The 19,763-nt window shown below is 48.4% G+C and overlaps 2 protein-coding genes across 2 annotated transcripts; both read left to right on the top strand.

Moving 5' to 3' along the window:
- Positions 1-1,872: 1,872 nt before the first annotated feature.
- On the top strand, positions 1,873-14,231 carry ALG8 (ALG8 alpha-1,3-glucosyltransferase). Its single transcript, XM_062639259.1, has 13 exons — positions 1,873-2,028; positions 2,781-2,859; positions 3,686-3,879; positions 5,154-5,263; positions 6,724-6,791; positions 7,311-7,437; positions 8,076-8,179; positions 8,295-8,415; positions 9,126-9,265; positions 10,394-10,533; positions 11,996-12,093; positions 12,976-13,048; positions 13,918-14,231. Exons 1-13 carry the CDS (start codon positions 1,931-1,933, stop codon positions 14,147-14,149), a joined length of 1,584 nt encoding a protein of 527 aa, XP_062495243.1. The 5' UTR covers positions 1,873-1,930; the 3' UTR covers positions 14,150-14,231.
- A 1,481-nt stretch (positions 14,232-15,712) lies between these two features.
- NDUFC2 (NADH:ubiquinone oxidoreductase subunit C2) lies at positions 15,713-19,763 on the top strand. The gene is made up of 3 exons (XM_062639257.1): positions 15,713-15,887; positions 18,164-18,307; positions 19,586-19,763. Exons 1-3 carry the CDS (start codon positions 15,749-15,751, stop codon positions 19,633-19,635), a joined length of 333 nt encoding a protein of 110 aa, XP_062495241.1. The 5' UTR covers positions 15,713-15,748; the 3' UTR covers positions 19,636-19,763.

The following is a 19,763-nucleotide window of genomic DNA, read 5'->3' as shown; positions in this document are numbered from 1 at the left end:
AGATGTCTGCTCTCCAGCCTGTTGATAAGGCTTGAGAAAATAGGTAAAGGGCTGCAAAACAAAACAACTTTGGAGCCTGTCAGGGTTGTAAATGAGACCAAACAAGAACATGGAGTTAATGGAAAGACTAAACACATCCCAGTGTCCTTAACTAACAGATGCCCATAGAAGGGTAAACTGAGTTGGGGTATTTCTCCCCAGAAGAGAGGTTCTCTCCTCACTGAGAGGTTGTGGTGGTTTCTCCACCACAGGCGCCAGAGACCAACCCTCAGAATTCACAGTGCCTGTATGGCAGCCTCATCCACCCAAATGACCGTATGGATGAGTAACGGGAATTGGGTGGGCGCTTCATGGAATTGCAGTGAAGATGTGCATAAGGAAGAGAGATGAGCTGTGCCCCATGCACCCAGTGCCATAATGAAGTCACGTCAGTTTCTAACCTGTCATTCTGGTTGGAGAGGTTAAGTCACGGGGTTTGGTGACGGTTCCATACTGGGTCCCACACCACCCAACCCCACATCACCCAGGTGCCACACCATCCAACTCTGTATCTAGTACCACACCACCCAACCCCACATCACCCAGGTGCCACACCATCCAACTCTATATCTGGTACCGCACCACCCAACCCCACTGCTGGCCCCACACCACCCAACCCCACATCACCCAGGTCCCACACCACCCAACTCCATACCTGGTTCCACAACAACCCCACTTCTGGCTCCAAACCAGCCAGCCCCATACTTGGTCCCACAACACCCAACCCCACTGCTGGCCGCACACAATGTGGGGTTGGATGACCCCACATTACCCAGGTCCCATACCACCCAGCTCCATACCAGCTCCCATCCCATCCCATACCAGATCCCGTCCCATCCCATCTCATCCCATCCCATCCTATCCCATCTTGTCCCGTTCCATCCCCATTACATCTCGTCCCATCCCATCCCGTCCTATCCCATCCTATCCCATCTTGTTCCGTTCCATCCCCATCACATCCATCCCATCACATCCCATCTCATCCCATACCATCCTATCCCATCTCATCCCATCCCATCCTGTCCCATTCCATCCCATCTCATCCCCATTTCATCTCATCCTATCCCATCTCATCCCATCCTGTCCCATACTATCCCATCTCATCTCATCCCCTCCTATGTCATCCCATCTCATCTCATCCCATCCCATCCTGTCCCAACCTATCCCATCTCAACCCATCCCATCCCCATCCCATCTTGTCCCATCCCATCCCATCTCATCCCATCACATCTCATTCCATTCCATCCCATCCCATCTTGTCCCATCCCATCACATCTCATTCCATTCCATCCCATCCCATCCCATCCCATCTTGTCCCATCCCATCCCATCACATCTCATTCCATTCCATCCCATCCCATCTTGTCCCATCTCATCCCATTCCATTCCATCCCATCATATCACATCTCATTCCATTCCATTCCATTCCATCCCATCCCATCATATCTCATTCCATTTCGTCCCATCTCATCCCATTCCATCACATCTCATTCCATTCCATCCCATCTCATCCCATCCCATTCTGTCCCATCCCATCCCACCACATCCCATCCCATCCCCATCACATCTCATCTCATCTCATTCCATTCCATCCCATCCCGTCCCATCTCATCCCATCCTATCTCATTCCATCCCATCCCATCCCATCCCATCTCATTCCATACCACCACATCCCATCCCATCCCATCTCATTCCATCCCACCCCACCCCATCCCGTCCCGTTCCGCCCCGCCCCATTCCACTCTCCCCACTCCCCCCCCCCAACGGGCGCACCCACCCGCGCATGCGCAATATGCCGCACCCGCTGCATCTCCGCGCACGCGCACAGCCAGCGGAGGGCGGGGCCGCGCTCTTCAAACGGAGCGGGCGGGAGGCGCCGCGCCGTCGTGCGCATGCGCGGCGGCTGTGCCATGGCGGCGGGCGGCAGGAGCTGGTTCCGCGGGCTGGCGCTCGGCGTGTCCCTCCTCAAGTGCCTGCTCATCCCCGCGTAGTGAGCACCGGACGGGGCTGGGCATGGGGCAAGGCCTGTCCTACCCGCGGGGAGCCGGTGGGCTGCCCCTCCGCCTCAGGGCGGCCGGGGATGGGCTTGGGGAGTGGGGCCTGGGGGGCCCACGGCGCCTGAGGGGGGCTCTGAGGGGACCATGGTGCCTCAAGGCCTTGCTTCCTTCGGTTTGTGGTGGGGAGCGGACGGTGTTGTATGTTGCTGCCTGCTCGTCCTCTTGCGATGGGAAATTGCTTTGGTTTGGGGTTTGAAGGCGCGTACAGCCCGTTGCAGTTCGGGAGGGCCTTCGCGTGTGCTGAAATATTACTGCTTTTTTTGATTTTTAAAAGGGTTTTTTGATCAAAAACCCCAAAATTAAAATTGCGACTAAAAAATTAGTTGGAGCCTGTGATTTGGGCATTAATTGGCAGTTAGAGGCTGTAATTTAGGCATTAATTTGGGTCAGAAAAGGCCAAGCTGTAAGTCATTCTTCCCCTCTGTCACCTGTATATGTCCATGGCATAAAGTTAATGCAGCATCCTGGTTATTACTTAGAATCATGGAATCGTAGAATGGTTTGGGTTAGAAGGGACTTTAAAGCTCATCCAGTTTCAACTCCTCTGCTGTGGGCAGGACTTGACCAAACTCTTGCCCTAGAGGTGTTCAGTGTGGGTTTTCTTTTTGCTTCCCCACAATGATGTGCTCTGAAATACATCTCCTTTAAGGGCATGTGTCTGACTCTTCCTATAACCCTTTTGCAGTTACTCCACGGATTTTGAAGTACATAGGAACTGGCTTGCCATCACTCACAACCTGCCCCTCTCTCAGTGGTACTATGAAGTAAGTGCATGTTGGGGTGATTTAGCTGTTTTTAAATGATAGTCAAATCGGGCACGCCAGCCTGGGTGAATGCTAGAGGAGAAAGCCTTGTATTATGTCATGGATGCTGATGGTTGGCAGTTGTCACGCAGTGATATGAAAACATTGCAGTCATGATTTGCTGCTGGTGCTTATGAAGGCGAAATGGAAAAGATGATTAAGGCATGTGGGTTATAAAGACTGTAACACTGGATAGAGTTTAATGGTGGTCTTAAACTGCTGCTGTCTTCGCTCTTGTCACTACTGATACACAGGTATCATAAAGAATGAATCATATCAATATGCATTATGAAATCAATCACAATGTTTTAATCTGGTGCACTAGTAGCATGCATTGATTTTAATCTGGATGAATCACCTTTAAGTTCATCACAGACTCAGCCTACACATTTGGATTGTAATAATAGAATCCCAGACTGGTTTGGTTTAAAGGGACTTTAAAGCCCATCCAGTTCCAACCCCTGCCACAAGCAGGGACACCTTCCACTAGAGCAGCTTGCTCCAAGCCCCTGTGTCCAACCTGGCCTTGAACACTGCCAGGGATGGGGCAGCCACAGCTTCTCTGGGCACCCTGTGCCAGCGCCTCAGCACCCTCACAGGGAAGAGCTTCTGCCTAAGAGCTCAGCTCAGTCTCCCCTCTGTCAAGTTAAAGCCATTTTCCTCCTGTCTTGTATCTGTTAAATACAAGCTACTGAGATAAAATCCATCAGCTGACTTGCTGTGATGAACTGAAGGACTATAAACAGCACAGATTGTGTTAAACTCTTTAACCTTACTTTGTCTTTAGGCAACTTCAGAATGGACTCTGGATTATCCACCCTTTTTTGCTTGGTTTGAATATGCCCTTTCACACGTTGCCAAGTATTTTGACCCCAAGATGCTGGTTATTGAAAACCTGAATTACACCAGTCATGCAACCATCTTCTTCCAAAGATTTTCTGTCATCTTTACAGATATCCTGTTCATCTACGCAGTTCATGAGTAAGTCTTAATGCCATACTTGTAGGGACAGTGGGTGGTCTTAATGTATGGCCTTATTCCAGAGTAAAAACAAATATTTCTACAAACAAGCTTATAAATGCATGGAAATATCCAAGTTGCTTTAAGCTATTTGAGGAGACATTGGAATATGCTGCTAAACGCAAAGTAATTTGTTCTTGGAGCTGCTGGTGCTGTACCTGCGATCAGACTTGTGCACATTCAGACCTTACCTGCTGTTTCACATGTGGCTTGTTTGTGTTGCTGGGTTCATTTTGTAGGACTTGCAGTCAACTTGTGTGCACCCAAGTGGCCTTTTCCTGTTACTTTTCTTATATCTCTGCTCTTCTAGAGTAGTAGCATAAAAGAAACTTGTGACAGAAAGCCTTATCAAGTATGCAAAATTGCTGTAGCGGTTTTGGTCTTCTTGATAATAAACTGATTATTTCAAGTGGAACTTAACTATTAATATTATAGGTTTTCAGTGTGCCCTGATTTGTGAAGAAGTGTTTCTCTTGCACCTAAGGAGGCCAGGGAGGGAGATGCTTTGAGAAATATATTGCTACCTTAACAATAGCTGTGACAGTGTTCCCTCGTTCTGTGTGCTCAGAACCTGGGTAGGAAGTTGCATTGAGTGCTACTGCAGGTCCTTTATTTAGTTTCTCTATTTGAAACAGGCTGGCTTTGCCTTGTGACCTTTTCCTTTTATTGTTCTGACTTCAAGATGTAGGAATGAGCTGGTTGGCTTAAAATGGCTCTACTTGTAGTCTTTCAGCACAAATCATCCCCAACTTTTCAATCTGATCTAACCTTACCTTCAAATAATAATATGGACTGTATAGCTTCACACTGAAAAGTAATAGTATGGTTTTAACTAGTAGTAGTTCATGATGTTGGGGAGGGCAGGAAAAGGTTAGTGTCCAACTGAGTACCTTAAATATACATGTTGTCTCCAGATGTAGCAATACATTGTTCCTTCCTGAGAAGTTGGCAGCAAGCAGGTTATGACAACCTTACAAGTATTATTGAATGTGAGACTTGAATCTGAGACTAGGCTACTTAACAGAAGCTTTAGCAGCTACTACAGCTATTGAAATCTCAATTCCTATTTTTACTAAGCTTCACTCCTGTCTTCTGATGAATTCTGCAGGAATTTTATCATTGCCTTCTGATAAAATAGTTAACTTCAGGTTAAGTGCACTTCTCAACTCTTAAAGGCAGTGATGTTTTTGTTGGCTGCTTCAGTTAAGGATTCTGTTGCTTTTCTTCTTGTTCAGGTGCTGCAGATGTATCAATGGGAAACGGGCTGCAAAGGATATCCTGGAAAAACCAACATTTATTTTGGCTGTTCTGCTCTTGTGGAATTTTGGGTTGTTAATTGTGGATCGTATCCTTTCAAACTGTTGTGGGTTGTTTGTGTTTTATTGGTTTCTTTAACAACATGTTACAGCACGTGGTGAAAACCCATGAGTATTATTATTCCTGTCACAGCAAGTAACAGTGCTGTTGCGTTTCTGGAGTTAGTGAATAACTTCATGTTCTTCTTGTTAGAATTAGTATTTGGCAAAATGGCAATTGTTCAGTTTTTTGGTCTGATTTGCCAGGCCAAGTGTAAGGTCCTGCAGCTGAGTTGGGCAATCCCAGCACAAACACAGGCTGGGGATGACTGGAGCCCTAAGGAGAAGGACTTGAAGTGCTGGGGGAGGAGAAGCTCCCCAGAAACTGGCTTCAGTGTTTGCTTGAGCCCAGAATGCTGCCTGAGCAGCAGCTCAAGGAGGGGTTGTTCTATATCCAAAGCCCAGAGAAGCTGTGGCTGCCCCATCCCTGGCAGTGTTCAAGGCCAGGCTGGACACAGGGCCTTGGAGCAAGCTGCTCTAGCAGAAGATGTCCCTGCCCGTGGCAGGGACTTGAAACTGGAGGAACTTTAAGGTCCCTTCCAACCCAAACCAGTCTGGGATTCTATTATGAACTACAGGAGGACCAGTCTGGCAGCAGCATGCCTGTTCCTGCTGGGTACTTCTCCTCTGTGCCTACAGAAGCATTAGCAGACAGTCTCTTTGTTCTGGATGTGCTTCTAAGTTTGTCCCATGGCAAGGAAAAATCTTCAAGTGCTTTATGTTCAGATGGTTTTCAAGTGGTTCACTTTACATGAGAATTAGCAAGGTGTATTAAAGAGGGTATGAAAACAACTCTGGAAAGTCCAATTATTGTGAGTCACTGTTGACACAATGTGCACTGATCTGGCTGAAGAGGGAGCAGAGGGGGAAAACAACAGTAATTATTTTATAGAAGGAAGAGTTTTCTTCTTCCCAGTCCTTGTCTAAGTTGCCTGCTTACAGGTGGGACATAAGTGATGACTGCCATCTCCTTTAACCAGTGTGTGGCAGAGACTAATACTTAAATAAGTGGAGAATTAACCCTTTGGTTTGTTTCTTATAAGCTGCACAATATATATTTGGATTGTTACATTTAATCAAGATAATACACAGCATTAGTAGATTTTATGTCTAAGAGTACTTACCTGTAAGTTTAACAGTGACTTTGTGTCCATGTTCCATCTATGCTTTGTGAATGCTCCATCCCTGGCAGTGCTTAAGGCCAGGTTGAACAGAGCCTTGGGTGGCATGGTTTAGTGAGAGGTGTCCCTGCCCATGGCAGGGGGGTTGGAAATGGATGATCTTAAGGTCCTTTCCAACCCTACCTATTCTATGATTCTATGTGGAGTTAATGTAACATTACTGTCTTGATCAAAGTTCCATTTTAATTTGGATTTATTGTTTGAGTCTGCCCCAGAAAACTGGTAGTGATAAAGAAAACTTGCTTTATTCTTTCTTGATTCAAGTTCAGATATTCATTTCCAGTACAATGGCTTTCTGTTTGGGCTGATGCTTCTTTCTGTTGCTCGACTGTGTCAGGTAAACTTGAATGGCTCTTTTCTCTTTGCTGCCAGATGCAGTTTAGGTGTATCAATTCACTTCATTGGGCTGCTCATATTGAAACCAATAGGAGTGATTTGAGGTTGATGCGTACTAGGATGGGTGTCTAATCATTTATTGAGTTTGGAGAGCTTGAAACTCACCATAACTGCTTGCTGATGCTGCAGCATTACAGTTGCCAATGAGAAAGCTAATGTCTGTGTTAGACCTGAGCAACATGGCATGGTTGCCTGCCAACTTAACTTCTTCCAAGTCACCAGCCCTTAGAAAACACACCTCTGAAGCTGTGGGGAGGTGAAACCTATCCCAGTTTTCCAAGTGTCACGACAAGTTTCCTTCTCCATACATGTCGTGCACAACACTACTGAGTTTGTCATCTGAAGTAAATACTCTTTTTATACCTATGATAACTGCCCTGTCACCTTAGGAGTACAACAGAGGACCATTAAAACTGAGTACAAGTAGAAGAGCTTGGGTTTTGCTTTGCTTTTCTTTCAGAGAAGGTATTTGGAGGGAGCTCTTCTTTTTGCTGTTCTCCTGCATTTCAAGCACATCTATGTGTATGTGGCCCCGTCATATGGCATTTATTTGTTACGATCCTATTGCTTTACTGCAAACAATGCAGGTAAGATGGGGTTCTCCTCATTTGCTTTTGGGGATTTGTCTTGGGGGCCAGGAGAAGACAAGACATGAAGACATTGGAATGAAATGGCTGTGGGTCAAAAATTTTGCTTGAGTAACAGTTGGTGAGATCTTTAAAGATCTTTGAAACTTTAGTGTAAAATTGTTTCTAGGGAGTTTCTCATCTATGTTGGTAAGAATAGATGATATTTTCTGGAAACTTGATGTGTTTTGTCCCTATGAGGTTTTATTTGATTAGCATGAGTTTCACAGTAAGAAAAACCACCATGAACAAGCTGCAGGTGGCAGTTTGAAGCCATAAGAATTATTCTGGATATGAAACAGCATCAGAAACTATTTGAGACCTCTGTTTGTCTCCATTTCCTAGCACTGAAGCATGTCCAGTGCTTGTCACACAGGCAGAGAAGGTACTTCTCTTGAAAGTACCAAAAGGTTATATAATGCAGGAGCTGCAGTGTGGGAAAGAGTAAATGCAAACTGACTCCTGAAGGAAGCAACTGGATGCATTGACATAAAAGGCTATGTGCTGCTTTTAGGTGCTAGCAATACAGGTCAGCATGGAATGCTTTGCCTCCCTCTCTGACACAGTAACTGTTTTGATAATCTCTTTGCTTCTTGTAGATGGATCCCTAAAGTGGAGAAGTTTCAGCTTTCTTCATTTGACTCTTCTGGGGTTGATTGTCTCTCTTGTTTCTGCTCTTTCACTGGGCCCCTTCATAGTGCTGGTAATAACCCCTTTTGTACCCTGTTATTCCCCTGAACTGTTAGAAGATGGTGTTACAAAAATAGAAACCACATCTCATCTAAAGAGGCTGTTTCTTTCTGTCTTGTTTCCCACAGGGCCAACTGCCTCAAGTCATGTCCCGGCTTTTCCCTTTCAAAAGAGGCCTCTGCCATGCTTATTGGGCCCCAAACTTCTGGGCTCTGTACAACGCTGTAGATAAAGCGCTAACAGTTTTAGGTACAGTGTACTAATCCTGTTGTTTGTGCCTATTTGCAGATAGATCTCTATGGATTTTAGTCCTCCCTGTTTGAATGCAGGCAGTAAATTACGTTTCCAGATTGTCTAAATCCTCCCAACACCAGTGCGTGATGGCACTTGCAGCCCAGAACCCCACCATGTGCTGGGCTGCATCCTCAGAATCCCAGGGATCCTGCCCTCTGCTGTGCTCTCTGGAGAGTCCCCCCTGCAGCCCTGATCCAGCTCTGGGGCAGCAGCACAAGAGGGACGTGGAGCTGTTGGAGCGAGGCCAGAGGAGGCCACGGAGCTGCTGCGAGGGCTGGAGCAGCTCTGCTCTGGAGCCAGGCTGAGAGAGCTGGGCTGGGTCGCCTGGAGAAGAGAAGGCTCCTGAAGGGGAGACCTGAGAGCAGCTCCAGTGCCTAAAGGGGCTCCAGGAGAGCTGAAGAGGGGCTTTGGACAAGGGCCTATAGGGACAAGCCAGGGGGAATGGCTTTAACCTGCTAGAGGGGAGACTGAGATGAGCTCTTAGGCAGAAGCTCTTCCCTGGGAGGGTGCTGACGCTCTGGCACAGGGTGCCCAGAGAAGCTGTGACTGCCCCATCCCTGGCAGTCTTCAAGGCCCAGAGGATTTGGCTTTGTACTAAATTCAGCTACTTCATTTTCTTTGTTAACATTTATCTGTTTGTGCTTTGTTTTATGTTTTGATTTTAGGTTTGAAGTGTAATTTTCTTGATCACACAAAAATTCCTAAAGCCTCCATGACAGGAGGGCTGGTTCAGGAATTTCAGCACACTGTCCTCCCTTCTGTGACCCCACTCGCAACATTAATCTGTACTTTCATATCTATATTGGTAAGAATAAATAATATATATAATAACTGTATATAATAGTGATAGGACAAGGATTAACGAGTTAAAACTTAAACAGGGGAATTTTAGATTGGATATAAGGCAGAAGTTCTTTACTGTGGGGGTGCTGAGGCACTGGAATGGGTTGCCCAGGGAGGTTGTGAATGCTCCATCACTGGCAGTGTTCAAGGCCAGGCTGGAGGAAGCCTTGGGTGCCATGGTTTAGTGTGAAGTGTTCCTGCCCATGGCAGGGGGGTTGGAACTGGATGATCTTAAGGTCCTTTCCAACTCTGACTGTCCTATGATTCTTTACTGGGGAGGGGGGAACCTGATGTGTTTTGTCCCCAATAGGTTTTATTTGATTAGCATGAGCTTCGCATGAATTTTAATTCTAGGGCAACAAATAAGTTTCAAGGCCAGGTTGGGATGAGCCTTGCAGCAACCTGGTCTAGTGCAGGGTGTCCCTGTCCATGGCAGGGGTTGGAACTTGATGAGCTTTAAGGTCCCTTCCAACACAAACCAGTCTGGGATTCTAAAATCATGTCCTCTGTCAGCTCTGGAATGGTTAAAAGATCATGGATCAAACCCACTCTGTATGGTGAGCTGTAAGAGACCTTTTATGACAGAAAGTAGTTGAACTAGGATGGGAGTGTAGGTACTGATTCAACTCCTTGGGTGTCTTATGGTGTTCCTGACAGTGGGAGCTACAGGTGGGAGGTGGCTTTCCTATTGCAACCAGAGAATTAAAGGTTTGGTAAGTCATTACCTGGATGCAGTCTTTCTTACTCTAATGAGTAAATACCCTTTGTTTCAACACCTTTATGCACTAAGTTTGATAAAATGAGTCTGTTGGTTTAGGTGCAAAGACACTTCTTGCCAGACAACTAACAGAGTTGGCTGTGGTCTTTCAGTCTGCTTTTCCTCTCCTGGTAGACTGATGAAGTCCCTCAAGCTCTGCTCATACATCCAAATAGATATTGTCTATTACACTGCTGTGTAATGCTTATGCCCCATGAGCACAATCTGTGTGCAGTGGTGTTTATTAACGTAGGAACATCTCTTTGCACAATGGCTTGTGTTCAGGATTGCCAGACTGTTCACTGAAGTCCTGTTTTTGCCTGTTGTTTCTAGCCCTCTGTTTTCTGTCTTTGGTTTAAACCTCAAGGGCCCAGAGGCTTTCTGCAGTGCCTTGTTCTCTGTGCATTGAGCTCCTTCATGTTTGGCTGGCATGTGCACGAGAAAGCAATACTCCTTGCTATTCTGCCTCTAAGGTAAGTGAATTTCCTATGTAGCAGTTGGCCAAACTGAACCTGCAGCCACTTGTTGAGGCATCCTCAAAGAGGATCACTTTGGTTTCAGTATGTTTCAGAAAATTAACATAGAATGTCTTAAGCTGTAAAGTTTTAGTGCACTTTAAGTTAATTTCAACCACAATTAAATGTGGCTGCTTTTGCAATAGGGTGTGCTCATGCCAGTGTAGCGTATGTAGGAAACCGGTGTGGTGTCAAACGCTATCTTTATGAGATACTAACACTGGCTTATACTTCACAACAGCTTGCATTGACAGAAGCTTTAAGTAGAGCTTTATTTGTGGTAGCTGAGTCCCATATCAGCTCTGTGGGGCACAGCAGAGCTTTGTGCTGATTTACACATGATCAGAAGAATAGAAGCGTGTGGTGTTGGGAGAATTAGGAGTCTGACTCACAGGCTTGTGCACTACATACACTCTTTTGTGTCTCTTTGAAGGCGGAGCTGTATCTCCAAGTATAAAATCTGTGGTTTGATTCAGATGCTTGATTGTTGTTAGAGTAATGAAAACCAAACCATGCTTATGACAGAATGGGGGTCAGACATCAGGCTGCTCATGGACTCACAGCTCTTAGAAGAACTCATTCAGCTTCTTGAAGCCTATTTAGGAACACCCTGGGAGCAGGCTTGATAAAGCTCATGTGACACGGTGGATGAAAGCAGGCCGCTTTGTTTCTCCCGGTGTTACTCCATTTGTGCATTCATTGCACCCCAAAAGTCCACGACCTGTTTGTTGCATGTCTTGTGACTTTGCTTCCTAAAGAGAAGAATTAATTGCCTTGCCTGGTGTGAGGCACTTGATGATGCCATACTCAAGCTTGGGAGCATTTGTGGTTGATTTAGTTCTTTTTCTCTCTGAATAGTTTAGAGATCTGCTCTGGCAGGGACAAATATAGGGATACTGTGGCTTATTAGCCACAGCTCAGGCCTTTGTGAGTGCTGTGGTTCATAGTTAAAACTCAGGAGCCAGCTGAAGAAAGGGACCTTCTGCATTGTGCTTGACAAGAGCAATATATGGTTTCTACCAAAAGGACTTCATGCCTGCTTGGGGTAGAATCAGAAGCTGCCTCATCAGTGTTGCTACAGACTCTTTATTTCACTTGTTTGGAGATTTAGTGATATTTAAACTCTTGAAGCGAGAATTGTGAGAGGGAGGAAAGCAGGGAGGAAATTAGCCCTGGGAAAACAAAAGGAAGGAGACAAAGCAGGGATGACAATGTTTGCAGCCAGCTGCCAATGGGATTTATAGCTGATTTTCTTCTACATTTTTATCTCTGAAGCCACATGGTTTGGAAGCAGGGGGCTTCATCCCAGGCACAGTGTTTGGAGGGCCTGGGGTACTATGAAACTCTGACTTCAGTCTCTTGGTATTTGGGTAGTGTTTTGCTGAAAGACCAAAGCCTAATAAACCCTTGTCATTTTTAGCTTGTTGTCTGTTCAGAGGGCCAAGGATGCTGGCATCTACTTGATTCTGACAACAACAGGGCATTTCTCACTTTTTCCATTGTTGTTTACACCACAAGGTAAAGTGTTTTCCTTCTTTGGGGATTTGCATCTTGCTGCATTGGGTGGTTCCTATTTTGGGTAATGGGTTTGGATTGTGTAGTATGTTGAAAGGTGAAAGAGGCTGGATGTCTGCCTGATGCCATAAATACAAACTCTCCAGCTAGCCAGCCTAGTGAAAAGAAACACTGATTTTTAAAAGCTGTATAAGAAGGAGGAGTAGCATTTAAGCTGAATTGAGATAAGAAATGGTCACAGTTTGTCTTCATTATCCCCCATTCTGCCACAGTTCTAGAAACTTCCCCCATCCAACATAACCATGTGAAGCAAAAGTCATGAAGACTGTTAGGAAGCATGAACCTGGCAGGCTGATTTCCAGCTGGCTTCATGCTGTCCGTAATGTGCTTAAACTAAGAAATGATGCAACAGCACCAGTTAAATCAGTTTGTGTAGGGGCAGATCTGTCTTTGTGGCCAAGAGCTCTTCCTTCCTTCCTCCTTCCCCTTCCAGTTAATGAGGGCTCTGTTTGCCTCACTTAAACCCCAGGCCATTGTAGCTGTGACAACACTGTACTGATTGTCATCCTCTGGGACAATTCAAATCCAGACTCTCTGTCTGATAATGCTTCTTATTTGCAGTGGTAAAGCTGCTGCCTTGACAAATGAGACACTTCCTTTGCCTTCTCTATTACTTGATTTCATTTAGCATCCAGCCTCGAACTAGATAGCATTGCTTTGGCTGCCACTTCTGTTTTAAGCTGATTTTTAAACACTCAGTTCTGGGTGGAGACAATAACTTGAACAATTCAAGTGTGATTAGTAGGGTTTAAAGATCCTGCAGTTTATATGGCAAAAGGGTTTTATAATTAACTTTAAAAGTGTGCCATGTTCCTTGTATTTCAGAACTCCCAATTAAAATCCTGCTCATGCTGCTGTTCACTGTTTATAGCTTCTCTTCATTGAAATCTCTGTTCAGGTAATTAAAGAAACTTGTTCCTAACACCCAGAACAGTGTCTTCTGTTACTGGGAATGATGTTGTCACATAGCAAACTGATGCTGAAGTGTCAAAGTGTTGTGTGTCAAAGGGTGCTGTTTCCTCTGCTCTCAGGAGGCAAGGCTTCAGATGGGATCATTACAGCCCATCCTGGTTACACTGGCATTGTGACAGCTCCCCAGTTAGTCCCGTTGTAAATCCCTGCCTGCTCCATGTGTTGTTAAAACACGAAGTTGTAATGCTGTAGCCTGTGAGGATTTAGTTCAGTATCGGAGCACTTACTGCAGTGAGTTCTCTGGAGTTTATCTGCACCAGCTACAAATGCTACAGTGGGGTTTTGCAGTAGTACAGAATCATGGAATGGTTTGGGTTGGAAGAGACCTTAAAGCTCATCCAGTTCCAACCCCCTGCCATGGGCAGGGACCCCTTCCACTAGAGCAGCTTGCTCCAAGCCCCTCTATCCAACCTGGCCTTGAACACTGCCAGGGATGGGGCAGCCACAGCTTCTCTGGGCTTTGAATATGGAAGGATGTGTGTGGAGATCTCTGTTCACTGAACTGATGTGAGGTGAAGCAGAGCTCACCAGAGCTGCCGGTGAGATTTCTGCTTAGATTCCAAGGCATCTTGGAACTCGGTGTAAAAGCCACATGATAGGGAAATTTGCTGTACTCTTTGTTACTGTGCTGGGTTTTTCCTCCTGAAACTCTTTAAATTGATATTTAGAGACTTATTTTGAACTAATGGGGAATATTCTCTGCACTGTTCACGAGTGACAGCTGAAAAAACAAGTTAGTTTTAGTTAACATCATGTATTTTAACACTGTATTTGTGGTTTTGATTCCCCCAACAGGAGAGAGAGGCCTCTTCTTACCTGGCTCGAAACAATCTACCTCATGCAACTAGTGCCTTTGGAAGTCTTCTGTGAATTTATCTTTCCCCTGACGCCCTGGAAGTGGCATTATCCCTTCGTGCCTCTGCTGCTCACCTCTGTCTACTGTGCTCTGGGTGTCAGTTACGCTTGGCTGAAACTCTACATCTCTGTCTTGACTGAGAGAATTTCTGTTAGACAAAAGGCTGAGTAAAGGCAGTGTTGGGACCAGTCCTGGGTTATCCCTTTGATGGGATTATCACAAGGGCACATGACTCTTGGCAAGACACAAACTAGAACTAGTTCTAGTTCTTCTATAGTGCCCAACAAGGATACCTCTGATCAGAAGCGCTCGTCACCATAACCAAGGGCACGGTAAGATGCCACTTGCTGTGGATAAACTGTGAACGTCACAAGGGCCGGACTTCATTCCTAAGGAAAACCTGCCTGGCTTTCCTGTTACTGTTTCTATCTGAATAAAAGTCACTGTGGCAAATCACAAGGGATCCCTTGCTGTGTAGCAGAGAATTGTAACTGCGCTCTGTGGAATATGTAAATAAAAACTTGGTACTTTTTGTTTGAGCATTTCCTGAAGGTTGTTATTTTTAGCACAGGTCTAAGCCCTGCTGTTGAGGGTCAGATGTACAAGTAAGGATAGAGAGTCTGGAAACTTGTCTTGAGGTGCTTTATCATGCTCCTGAACACCCAAAGCTCAAGCTTTAAATGAGTTGTGTGGTATCCCCAGCTGTCCATGACCTGGCTTCAGTGAGTGCTTCAGCCCAGAACCCCCACCTGTGCCTGGCTACACCCCCAGAGGGTGAGCAGCAGCTCATGGAGGGGATCCTGCTCCTCTGCTGTGTGAAGGGGAGACCTCCCCTGCAGCCCTGATCCAGCTCTGGGGCAGCAGCACAAGAGGGACATGGAGCTGTTGGAGCAAGGCCAGAGGAGGCCATGGAGATGCTGCGAGGGCTGGAGCAGCTCTGCTCTGGAGCCAGGCTGAGAGAGCTGGGCTGGGTCAGCCTGGAGAAGAGAAGGCTCCTGAAGGGGAGACCTGAGAGCAGCTCCAGTGCCTGAAGGGGCTGCAGGAAAGCTGGAGAGGGGCTTTGGACAAGGGCCTGTAGGGACAGGCCAAGGGGAATGGCTTGGACCTGTCCGAGGGGAGACTGAGCTGAGCTCTTAGGCAGAAGCTCTTCCCTGTGAGGGTGCTGAGGCGCTGGCACAGGGTGCCCAGAGAAGCTGTGGCTGCCCCATCCCTGGCAGTGTTCAAGGCCAGGTTGGACACAGGGGCTTGGAGCAAGCTGCTCTAGTGGAAGGTGTCCCTGCCTGTGGCAGGGGTTGGAGCTGGATGAGCTTTAAGGCCCCTTCCAACCCAAACCATTCTGCGTGTTCATATGCAGGGCTTCTCAACGGTTTATGTCAGTCCTGGTGCTGTTGCAAGCGGCTTAATGTGATTTTATATTAAGAAAGGAAACGGTAACGTCGTGCTCAGTCTCATTCTTTAACCCATTGGGAAGAGCTGGGTTGGATTTTAGTGTTGAATTAAACCCTTGGTTACAGCCTGGCCTCCCTGCTGTGTCCCACGCAGAACCGCTTCACCCAGGGGACCCCCGAGCCCCAATAAACACTTTAAGGGAGAGAACGGTCGGGGGGGGGAGCGTCATTTTGGGGTTGTTTTAGGGGTTTTTGGTTAAACACCGAGGTTTTGTCCGGGCGCGGAACCCGAGTGCGCGGTGGCGGCGGCGGCGGAAGGTGCCGCTGCGGCACCGCTCCGCCCCGGTCACCTTGGCGGGCCCCCGCCGCCGCCGCCGCCATCATGGTGTTCCTGCCCGACGAGTCGCGGTCGCTGCCGCCGCCGGGCGTCGTCAACCACATCTCGGCGTGGCTCGGCTTTTGCGGCTGGGTCGCGGCGCTGCTCGACAACGGCTTCAACCACCGGCCCTTCCTGAGAGCCGGTGCGGCGGGAGCGGGGGAGCCCTGAGGGGAGGCCTTGGGGCGGGAGGGAAGGGGGAGGCTGAGGTGAGGGGATGGGGGCGGGACGGTGGGGGAGCGGGGTGACTGTGAGGGGGGAAAGGGGGAACCAGCCTGAAGTGAGGGCAGAGGGTGCTGAGGGGTGGAGGATGTGGGGTTTGGGGTGACACTGAGGGACGGAGGGGTGGGAGGGAGCCCTGAGGTGAGGGCATGGGGGTGTGGGGGGTTCGGGGTGACATTGAGGGATATGGGGAGGGGAGAAGGGGGGAGAGCTCTGAGGTGAGGGGCTGAGGGAGTTACAGTGGGGATGGGGAAGGGGATTTGTGGGATTTGAGGGGTATAGGGGTGGGGAGAAGGGGGGAGAGCTCTGAGGTGAGGGGCTGAGGGAGTTACAGTGGGGATGGGGAAGGGGATATGTGGAATTTGAGGAGTATAGGGGTGGGGAGAAGAGGGAACCAGCCTTAGGTGAGGGGCAGGGGGGTAGAGGGTGCTGAGGGATGGAGGATGTGGGGTTTGGGGTGACATTGAGGGATGTAGGGGTGGGAAAGAAGGGGATGGAGGCCTGAGGTGAGTGGATGGGGGTATGTGGGGTTTGGGGTGACACTGAGGGATGTAGGGGTGGGGAGAAGAGGGAACCACCCTTGAAGAGCAGGGGGGTAGAGGGTGCTGAGGGATGGAGGAGGTGGAGTTTGGGGTGACACTGAGGGATGTAGGGGTGGGAAAGAAGGGGATGGAGGCCTGAGGTGAGGGGCTGAGGGAGTTACAGGGGGATGTGGGGATGAGGATGGGATATGTGGCATTTGGGGTGACTCTGTGGGATATGGAGGGGGGGGAAAGGGGAACCACCCTCAAGTGAGGGACTGGGGGTAAAGGGTGCTGTTGGAGGGGGTATGTGGGATTTGGGGTGACTCTGAGGGACTCTGAGGTGAGGGGATTGGGGAGGGTGGGAAGGGGGTGTGCAGGATTGGGGGTGATACAGAGGGATATAGGGGTGGGAAGGAAGGGGAGGGAGTCCTGAGGTGAGGGGATGGAGGATGTGGGATTTGGGGTGACACTGAGGGACGGAGGGGTGGGAAAGAAGGGGATGGAGGCCTGAGGGAGTTACAGGGGGATGTGGCGATGAGGATGGGGATATGTGGGATTTGGGGTGACTGTGGGATATGGGGGGGGGGGGGAAGGAGGAACTGCCCTCAAGTGAGGGACTGGGGGTAAAGGGTGCTGTTGGAGGGGGTATGTGGGATTTGGGGTGACTCTGAGGGACCCTGAGGTGAGGGGACTGGGGAGGCTGGGAAGGGGGTGTGCAGGATTGGGGGTGATACGGAGGGATATAGGGGTGGGAAGGAAAGGGAGGGAGTCCTGAGGTGAGGGGGTGGAGGTATGTGGGGTTTGGGGTGACATTGAGGGATGTAGGGGTGGGGAGAAGGGGGGGGCTCTGAGGTGAGGGGCTGAGGGAGTTACAGTGGGAATGTGGGGATGGGGAAAGGGATATGTGGGATTTGGGGTGACATTGAGGAATATGGGGGGGAGAAGGGGGGCTCTGAGGTGAGGGGCTGAGGAAGGTATTGTGGGGATGGGGAAGCGATATGTGGGATCTGAGGGATATAGGGGTGGGGAGAAGGGGGAACCACCTTTAGGTGAGGAGCAGGGGGGTAGAGGGTGCTGAGGGATGGAGGATGTGGGGTTTGGGGTGACACTGAGGGATGTAGGGGTGGGAAAGAAGGGGATGGAGGCCTGAGGTGAGGGGCTGAGGGAGTTACAGTGGGGATGTGGGGATGAGGAAGGGGTGTTTGGGGTTTGAGGTGTCTGTGGGGTATGAGGGCAGTGGGAAGGAGAAGGGGTCCTAAGGTGAAGGTCTGGGGGGGGCTCCGAGAGGTTTTGGGTGTCTCTGAGGGATGTGGGGATGGGAGTGAAGGGGGGGAGCCCTGGGGGGTCTGTTAGCAGGGCTTGGAATCAGAGGGAGCTGGGAAGGGGCATCCTATGGGTGCGGAGGGGATTTGAGGTCACTCTATGAGGGATATGGGGGGCAGGAAGGGGAAGGGGCCCTGAGCAAAACTGGGCCTCTCTGCAGGGCTGTCAGGACCATGGGAGGGCTGCAGGTGAGGGTGCTATGGGCCCCTGTCCCCAGGGGCAAAGCGGGGAGAGACGAGCTGGGATGTGTGGGGCTGAAGCACGTGGAGGGGGGGGGGGCTGGAGAAAATGGGGGCTTATATGGGGCCAGGATAAATGGGTTCAGACCAGGGTCTTCCCCTTCCTGCCGCAGGAGTTCACCGCCAGGTCCTGCTCACCACCGTGGGCTGGTTTGTCGGCTATTACCTGGCTAAGCGCACGCAGTACATGTACGCCAAGCTGGACAGGGAGCTGCTGGAGTACGTCAGGCAGCACCCAGAGGACTTCAGGGGAGCAGGTAGGATAAGCTGGGGTTTGAAAGGAAGAGCTCAGCTTGTGCTGATGTGCCTTGGTGGAAGGATGGTGCTGGGCTGCTTGCGGAGTCTGGGCTTATCTAGGGAGCTGGACCGACTACGAACTCCTTCCTGCTTGTTCACAATGTGAATTGCAACGGTATTGAGGATTTTATGAGATGAAATTAGAGAGCTTATATAATATTATAAAGTAGAGGTCTACCTGGATTACAAATAGAAGTAAGATTATAAATACAGAGGTCTATATATTATATATGTTATTATATATAATACTATATATATTATATATATTGTATAATATATAGAATATATATAATACTATTTAGTATATACAATATTATATTTATATAGATATATGTAATATATAATAATATAATATATAAAGAGTTCTTCCAGTGCCTAAAGGGGCTACAAGAAACCTGGAGAGGGGCTTTGGACAGGGCCTGTATGGACAGGCCAAGGGGAATGGCTTTAACCTGCCCGAGGGGAGACTGAGATGAGCTCTTAGGCAGAAGCTCTTCCCTGTGGCTCTATTCCTGGTGTTTAGTTCATCGGGTGTTTTGATGAGAACCTCAGAAGAAGAACAGAGCTTTAGTGAATGTTGTCACTGAGCCCAGTGATGGCAAATTTTGGTGAAAATTGACTGTTTTCTAATACAGTTACAGTTTAGGGAGTGTGCTGTTAGATTGTGATCCACATAGAATCATAGAATAGTTAGGGTTGGAAAGGACCTTAAGATCATCCAGTTCCAACATCATGCAATCTCGGAAGGAATATGTGGAAAGAAAGAAGTGCTAGTAGTGAGATATCTTCACAGGGATCTGTGGAGAGCCCTGAGCACAAGGACTGATATATTTAGTTTATGCAGCAAGGTTCACTGTTGGTAGCAAAAATCAGAGGTTTGGTGCCTTCATAGTATCACAGACTGGTTTGGATTGAAGGGCCCTTAAAGCTGATTCAGTTCCAGCCCCCTGCCACAGGCCGGGACCCCTTCCACTGGAGCAGCTTGCTCCAAGCCCCTGTGTCCAACCTGGCCTTGAACACTGCCAGGGATGGGGCAGCCACAGCTTCTCTGGGCACCCTGTGCCAGCGCCTCAGCACCCTCCCAGGGAAGAGCTTCTGCCTAAGAGCTCAGCTCAGTCTCCCCTCGGGCAGGTTAAAGCCATTCAAAAGTGAATAGGTAGTTACCCTTAAGACTTCGATCTGAAACATCAGGATCAGTCTCAAAGGCTGATGAGGTTTCTCACCTTCACCTCTTGCAGAAAAGAGAAGAATGGGAGAGGTTTTTGAGGAGTTCTACCCAGTTCGCTGAGGGGACACGGCAGAGGATGAGCTAATTCCATACCAAGAACTCTGTCAGGCTGCTGTCACTGCTCAACCGTCCATAGCTGGGAAATGAACCAATGCTCACGTTCATATAATAAAAGCTACAATTCAATA

The sequence above is a fragment of the Pezoporus occidentalis genome, unplaced genomic scaffold, assembly GCF_034315485.1.
Source record: "Pezoporus occidentalis ecotype Australia unplaced genomic scaffold, CSIRO_AGI_Poc_V1 ctg6, whole genome shotgun sequence".
Lineage (NCBI taxonomy): Eukaryota > Metazoa > Chordata > Aves > Psittaciformes > Psittacidae > Pezoporus > Pezoporus occidentalis.
This window is presented reverse-complemented; position numbering and strand designations above follow the sequence as displayed.

Bases quoted from the DNA above. Each gene is read 5' to 3' on its own strand.
- NDUFC2 (XM_062639257.1), top strand. From the start codon at position 15,749: ATGGTGTTCCTGCCCGACGAGTCGCGGTCGCTGCCGCCGCCGGGCGTC. The intron at 15,888-18,163 runs GTGCGGCGGGAG...TTCCTGCCGCAG, and splicing joins CCGGCCCTTCCTGAGAGCCG to GAGTTCACCGCCAGGTCCTG. The intron at 18,308-19,585 runs GTAGGATAAGCT...CACCTCTTGCAG, and splicing joins AGAGGACTTCAGGGGAGCAG to AAAAGAGAAGAATGGGAGAG.
- ALG8 (XM_062639259.1), top strand. From the start codon at position 1,931: ATGCGCGGCGGCTGTGCCATGGCGGCGGGCGGCAGGAGCTGGTTCCGC. The intron at 7,438-8,075 runs GTAAGATGGGGT...TGCTTCTTGTAG, and splicing joins CTTTACTGCAAACAATGCAG to ATGGATCCCTAAAGTGGAGA. The intron at 10,534-11,995 runs GTAAGTGAATTT...TGTCATTTTTAG, and splicing joins CTTGCTATTCTGCCTCTAAG to CTTGTTGTCTGTTCAGAGGG.